A 7674-nucleotide genomic window follows, 5' to 3' on the forward strand; every position below is an offset into this window, starting at 1 on the left:
TAAAGTTTCGGAAACCCATGCTGTCTTCTATTTTTAGGGTTGAAAGTAAATTGCAACCGAAACGAGGTCCCTCCGCAAAAATTTCACGCCTCCACCAACGTCTCTTCAGTTTTTCTTCATTACCCAAAATTATAACTGCGCAAGCAGCGATCCCAACAAGGTCAGTCATATTTAGCAACTAATGAAGAACAAGGCATTCAAGTGTGTACACGCGACAAAGTCTCTATACTGTCTATATATATAGTCTGAATACATGTCTATAGACAGTCACCATACATGCCTATAGACAATCGCTCGACTTTGTATTCAAGTGTGGACATAGCTTTAAGACATCTAATATCGAGCAGATAATTAAGGAATGAATTAGATCATCTTTATTTTTTCCACATAACAGGCAGGGGGGAATCAGTATTAAATTTATACACCCTACCGAGGATATAGAGTTGAGGCTTTTTCTCAGACATTAATCATAATTAATATTTGATTAAAGAGATCCAAGCTATACTCGTAGATTGCAAGGAATTATACTGTATTCATTTAAAAAATAATAATAATAACGTTTACTTGTAATGTTATATTTTAATATGTGAGAGTGAGTTGTAAAGTGACAATCCGAATGAAAATAATCTTAAACCTTTGTTTTTGGATACCTCCGATCTTGCTTTGCTTGAAATTAAGTCACAAGAATAAATCGTTAGTCTTTAAAGACTTGATTTGGTGCGTCGTCTCTTTTAACACATAAATAATCTATAGTGGGTGTTAAATTGAAACTCATAAATCAAAAGTGTGTAGAAAAGAGCCTAAATTAGATATTCCGTTTTGATTCTACTGTTACATCCGTTGTAAACATTTTGACTGACAACAGACAACAAAAAGTCGAATAAACTGATGGGACTTAATAGTTTTTCCAAATTTTCTAAAAAATAACTCCATGTTGCTTGCCTTTAAACTTTCTAGATTTCCCTGTCTAAATGCTTCCAAATTTGGTTTGAAGATTGTTCCCTGAAAAAATAATTTTAAGATGTTCGTAAGGAATTGAATCTTGAGCACCTTTCTAATGTGCCTTTTCAGCAGAATGTACGGTTTCACCAGTTGTTTACTATTAAGGGGCATTGCTAAAATTCTAATTTTGTATTATTAATTCAAGGACAGATATTGGTCTAGTGGTTATGAAGTGTGGCTTTGTAAGTGGGAGATCCCCAGTTCGAATCCCGAGTATAACTACTTTTTATTTGTCAGGGAATATAATAATAGTTAAGTATGTAAGTTCACGATATCTAATTGGTAGTTAGACGTTATAACCCGCCAGCAAAATAGGACACTTAATATTTTAATTTTGTATTATTAAAATAAAAATTCGTAGAATAGAACCAAATAGAAAAACAAACAAACAAATTGAATTATTAATTTTGGGAAATTTATTTTGTATTGATTTATAGCTAAATCCCTCAGTAACGCACTCCTTTGCAGTTAGAAAAAACAACACGAACAAAATACATTAATGAAACGTTTAATTCCAGGGAAACTCTAAACAGTTTAAAATGCAGAAAAAATTTCAATCAAAAGCCTGTATCAGCAAGATCGATAACTGGACTTCCACTAAATCGCAATGGTATGTTGAATTCATACTTTAATTTCATACAAGACATTTTTATTATTCATGTTGATAGCTACAGTAAATAACTGATATGTCAGTATAACAAAATTATTTAATTATATACAGGGTGACAATGTCTGTAATTCTAATTTGTAATAGCAAAAATTGTTTATAAATTGAACTAATATTCAATGATTTTTTTTTAAAGACATATTACTGATTCAGAATTACATAAATGTTTCTCCTAACTCATCGTACTTTTACTAAGAAAGCAATTATTTTACCTTTCTATAAAATAGATAAATAAATTTTGCTTTACTATTATTATCATTACTTTTTCCCAATACTTTAAATGAGTTGCTCACAAATTTGGTTAGATCGTTAAGTAAATATTCTGTCGAGTTTAAAGTCATCATAAGTCTTCAAAAAATTTGTTACTCTGTAAGTTAGTACTGTTGCTTGGGCGCTACTTTATGTCCAACAGATCAAAAAATTCAACTGAAATTTTTTCAAAATTTATTTTATCCTCCAAAAGATTCTAACTATGTAAACATCTCGTTCGCCAAATTTTAAAAATAGCAAATTCAAAGACATTATTAATTAAAAAAAAAGCAAACAAAAGAATTGTGGAATCAATTGTTAAACCGCTTTGACAAAAGGCAATAATGCTTATTTTGTTTCGAATGTTGTGCGAGTATAAAAATTTGCAGATTAGTTCCAATGGTTCAGAAATATTTAATTCAAATTCTAGGGCTAAATGTAAGTATGGAACATATAAGTGTTGAAAATGTTGAATGATAGAACGTAAGTAGTTTCTGTACTTCCAATTTTGTGCTATCGAAAATACATTTATTATTATTTTATATTATTTATTTATTTGTACTATTAACTTGCTGGTTATCCCACTTCCAAGAAGAGACAACAACTTACAATTCGGAATAAACATAGAGCCTACTGACCCTATAACTCACTACGTGCAAATAGCCAAATATAAGGGTTATATGACCAGCCTATTCCAACATTTTCGCCACTATTACTTTCATTGGAAACAATACATACAAACTAAGCAACCTTTTCAAGTAACTAGTCCTGAAAACCTCGAGTAAGGATGATGGTATCAATAACACAATGACGCTGTTACATAAAAGAAAGAAGAGAAAACGGATGGACGTCATAGAAAGAATAGTAATTTGCAAAACGAAAGAGTCAATCTCTAAAACATTATATTCATCAATATTTTAGCAATAATTGTTTCCCTGTTAAATGAAATTAGTTTAATTCCGCGTTTTCATAAATTAAATTCGCGCCCCCCATGTAAAATAAAATTCCAACTTTACGTTCTAAAATATGTACTAAATATATAACCCTTAACAAGTACTAGGTTTCATTAATTGTTGTTTCATCATTTTGACAAAATGTGGTTCAATTCATTAACATTTTGAGTATTAAATAATACATATAAACACCATGTAACCTCCCTCATTCTGTCAACCAGTGGTGGGCGAGATGGTAACGTGGTGAAGTCGTTGTGTGTTATCTGTTCTGATTAGTCCATCTCTAAGGATGGTTTAAAGCCCGAAACTTGTCAGGGAAAGAATTATAGTGTGTGCTGTGGCGAGTAAAATCAAAGTTCTCAATTATTATTCGTTTTCAGTTAGTACAAATACCAAATTTATTTTGGTAGAAAGTACTTAAATCAAAATAAACAATATTTTATGAATTAATTTTAAAAATAATAGAAAATTCTGAGGTAAAAACGAAATAATTATTAATGAATCTCATAGAAATGAATTCTCATGTAAATAGTAAACTTCGTTTTTATACGTGCCTCTTTCTTTCTTACAGAAAGTAAAGTTAATATTCAGATTTAATATGGGTATGCATTGTTTCCTATGTCTGTTTAGCTTTTAGATTTAAGGAATGGATGGCTTCGCGAGCTTAGTTGTCGACATTCTTAAGTGGTGATTAGGAATCCAATTACGACATTTCCAAACTGAAATGATGATAAAGAAATAATTTCTTCTTTTTATTAATCTCTAGTGTGATACCTGTGGAGGAGTGAAGATCCTTACCCTGCATTGTTTTGGACTTCTGTTGAGGAAAGAAGTTGGAAGAGTGACTGGGAAATGCTACGACTATAGAAGAGGAAGCAGCTAGAAAATGTGATTGCTGTATGTGCAGATTTTGTTATTCCGTTGTTTGTATTACAACGAAATTTTCTTAATAAATTTGGGGCCTCTGTTACGTCCTAAATTATTGATGAGTTCAGCTTTAGATTCTAAAAAATTCTACTGCACTTGTCTCGGAGCTTTTCAGACTGGATATTGTATTGTCAGTAACATTGAGCGAACATAATGGAGGAAAAGTTAGTAAAGCCTAGTTTCTATTTCCTTGTTTATATCGTTATACTGTTTCTAATATATTATATTTATATTACTTAATATAAGTAATAATAACATCTCTTATTTGAAAAGTCAAACTCAAAGACATGGGGTTCTCAACACAGTCCTGTGATATGTGGGTCAAACGGGAGATAATTGTCGTAGTTCTAATGATTGAATTGAGAAATTTAACTAACATTTGTTTAGTAAAGATATAGAAAAGGTTACTCATTCCAAATTTAACGTCAATTATAGGAATATGGTTCACTAGATTGCACTAAACTTTATCTTCACATCATGGTAATATAATCAATATTACCTACCATGCCATTATGCATGAAGTTTCCCATGCTACTTCGGAAACGTGCAATCTATAGATATAAGCCAATCACCATCCATTAAGCTTAACTATAAACATTATATTCAGCACTTTCTAGTTTATTGAGCTTTTCCACTCGTGTAAGAGAGCAGTTTATCGCCTAATTGGAACCTCTACCCACTCCTGTTTCTCAGGTGGAATATTTACTATTGAATTCATGTATGAATTAACAAGTTTTTCTATATAATTATTCTTTGTTCTTGATCAGTCCTCTGCCAGTATTGCAACCAATAACATTAAGCTTCCTATTCATTCTTGTAATGGCAATTTTGCATAATAGTGATTGTTGATAATATTTTTAAGTTATTCGTAATCTGAGTTTTCTGGGTTTACACTCACATTAAATTTACTTAATAGTTTTTAAATATAATCTTTTCGATCTATCCAGTTTTCATTTGGAATTTGTTCAAATCTAAGGCCCATTAAATTTTTTACTTTATCTAAGTGAATGTTGTTTCGTTTCGTTAAGTTTCTTGTTACTTTGAAGTAACAAACATGTAAAAACGAAAACTTGAGACTGTTATCAGTATCTTCAGTCATCTTTTTAGGTGTACCGGTAATTTGATTGAAAACAAGTTTAATGAGAAATTGAATATTCAGTTTTATTGACCAATCATTGAAAATATTGACAATTTAAACTTAGTTGAGAATACAAAATACAAATTTATATAGATTTTTAAACTGCTACGATTACAGACAATGCTACTTATTTATTATTGTACTCCACTTGTTGATCATGGTAGGAAAGTTAGACATTTGTAAATTAGAGCCGTTGGTTTGGAAATATTTTATTAAATCTCCAAGCTACAAATTTGTATAAAACATTGTGATTATGTTTTGAAAACATGAAATGAATTCAAATTAACGTAAGTAGTTTGTGAACCTCAAATGATTATTACACGAAAAAGTACAATTTGTTTAAGTACAATTTTTTCAATTTGTTCTCAAAACTGTATTCACTTGAGTTAATCATTTAATATTTATTTATTGCCTAAGGGAAAAGTAATCCCTTTAAGTATTGGTTTGCCATTCTCTACACTATTCGACGAACTAAGGGAAGAATCAAAACTCAGATAATTTCTAAATTCCTCTTTATTACTTAATTAAGTTGATCTACAGATATAAACATTATTTTTTTGAATTACACATTCTTGTAAGTAATAATTTTACATTGAATATTAAACCATTTATTTTTTCTTTCTTCAAGGAGCACCTCATCAAATACTAGTTATCTTCCGGAATTGGTTGAAACCTCTGGCATCATCATAAATATTTTTCCTGCTGTGCTACATATTGGGCTTTACAGAGATGGGATTTCTGAACAAAACAGTAATATGTAAGTTTTTTGCAATATATGTATATGTTACGGTAAAAGTAGATATTGCGGCAAATGTACACATTTTCCGGTAAATGTGCACATTTTCCTCCTCGTTTGGGTAATGTGCATTCGACTAATATTTACAATTTCAAAGAAGGGAAATGTACGTTGAATTCACAATGACCATGTTGTTTTGGTAAATGTGAGCATACAAAATATTTTGTTATACTCCCGATAAATATTTGCATAGTTATAATAAAGAAAAGTATGTTATTATTATTATTTGTTTGATTCCCATCGTATTGGTCCTGAAAAACTAGGACGAAAATTGTTTTTATGAATATTGGGATCATAACCTACGACATATTATATAATATGCAAAGAAAAGTATGTTTTGTTTGTCATTTACATTTTTTAATTAAAATAATTTTCGTTATTAAAGCCTTTTGTATTATGTTTATTTAAATAAATATTTTTTTACTGCAACAACATTTTTAATTTATTTGTATTCCAACTTTTCTTAAAATATGAAGGTAAGAGTATACATTTACCAAAACGTGAAGGCAAGAGTACACATTTGCCGGGAAATGTACATATGCATTATATTCAGTTCACATATACCTAACTTTTTAGGAAATGTACACATTTTACGGTAAAAGTGTACATTTCCCAAGAGTGTACATTTACCGTAACATATATATATTATACTTAAAGAATGTGTGATATATAATTTATTTACTTGAATAAGGTGTGAATAGGTTCAAACTAGTGTAATCATAAAAAAAGTAGATTGAGAACATGCTAACTTTAGTATGAAATTAAATTGATTATTAAACGAAGAGGGAGAGTACAATTTTTTAAATTGTCCTCCATTGTTTATTTTCTTGAATTAATCATTAATATTTATTTATTGCTTAAGAAAAACGGAATCCCTATAAGTCCAGAAATTTATCAGTCCCTACAAATTCGAACTGAACTAAGAGGAAAAAAAAACCTCTTATCTGACAATGTAAGCATTCTTAACCAACTGTACATCCTTATAAATAAGTGCAAACCACAAATTGAGTTATTTTTTATTTTACAGGAAACACTACGTGAACACCTAAGATATCTTCCTGAAATAGATGGGTTCTCAACTTCCGACAACGACATAGACACTTTCCTGGAATCTGCTTAGATTCAGGACATCGTATTTCTGAACGTAACTGAAGTATGTAAGTTTTTTGTTGTACAAAATGAACGCACTAAGTAATCACTAGACTTATACAGGACTATCTTACTCTAACATTTAACCATGTTAACGACTCCCTAGACTTATATATGACCACTTTACACTCACATTTAATCATGATAGTGACTGTTAGGACTTGTATTGGATCACTTTACACTCAAATTTAACCACGTTAGTGACTCACAAGACTTGTATTGGACCACTATACACGCACATTTAACCGTATTGACGACTCACAAGAATTATATAGGACCTCCTTACACTATATTAAACTATGATGGCGACTCGACTTATATAGGACCTTCTTACACAAACATTTAATCATGTTGCGACTCACTAGACTTAAATAGGATCTCCTTACACTCCTTTAACTATGTTGGCGACTCACAGGACTTATATTTGACCACTTTACATTCACATTTTATCATGTTAGTGACTCTCAAGACTTGTATTTGACCACTTTAAACTCACATTTAACCACGTTGGTGACACTAGACTTATATAGGACTTCCCAAAACTCATATTTAACTTGTTGGTGACTCTCTAGACTTATGTTGGACCACATTACCTTACATTTAAATATGTTGGTGACTCTCTATACTTATATAAGACCACCTTACACATATAACCATATTGATGACTCCAAGGTGGTCTTGTATTAGTCTAGAGAGTCACCAACATGGTTAGAAGTAGGTGTAAGGTGGTCCTACTAAGTCTTGTGAGTCACCTACTTAGTTAAGTGTGTAAAGTAGTCCTTTAATGTTTTGT

General features: G+C 30.6%; 1 protein-coding gene across 9 annotated transcripts in view; it reads left to right on the forward strand.

The window, feature by feature from the left end:
- The window catches only part of LOC141460362 (uncharacterized), a 95600-nt gene extending 88618 nt beyond the window's left edge, over positions 1 to 6982 (forward strand). For 6 of the 9 annotated variants that reach the window (XM_074140294.1, XM_074140298.1, XM_074140297.1 and 3 more), the window contains 2 exons: positions 1521 to 1612; positions 3638 to 3803. In XM_074140294.1, coding sequence (XP_073996395.1) covers positions 1521 to 1612; positions 3638 to 3659 — 114 coding nt within the window. In that variant the 3' untranslated portion in view covers positions 3660 to 3803. Of the gene's footprint in view, positions 1 to 1520; positions 1613 to 3637; positions 3963 to 5564; positions 5698 to 6759 lie in introns of those variants that run through there. The other 3 variants (XR_012461879.1, XR_012461877.1, XR_012461883.1) reach the window with 3 other exon arrangements.
- Positions 6983 to 7674: the final 692 nt, after the last annotated feature.

The sequence above is a fragment of the Rhodnius prolixus genome, unplaced genomic scaffold, assembly GCF_049639745.1.
Source record: "Rhodnius prolixus isolate KJV_2025 unplaced genomic scaffold, Rpr scaffold_6, whole genome shotgun sequence".
NCBI classification, from domain to species: Eukaryota; Metazoa; Arthropoda; class Insecta; order Hemiptera; family Reduviidae; genus Rhodnius; species Rhodnius prolixus.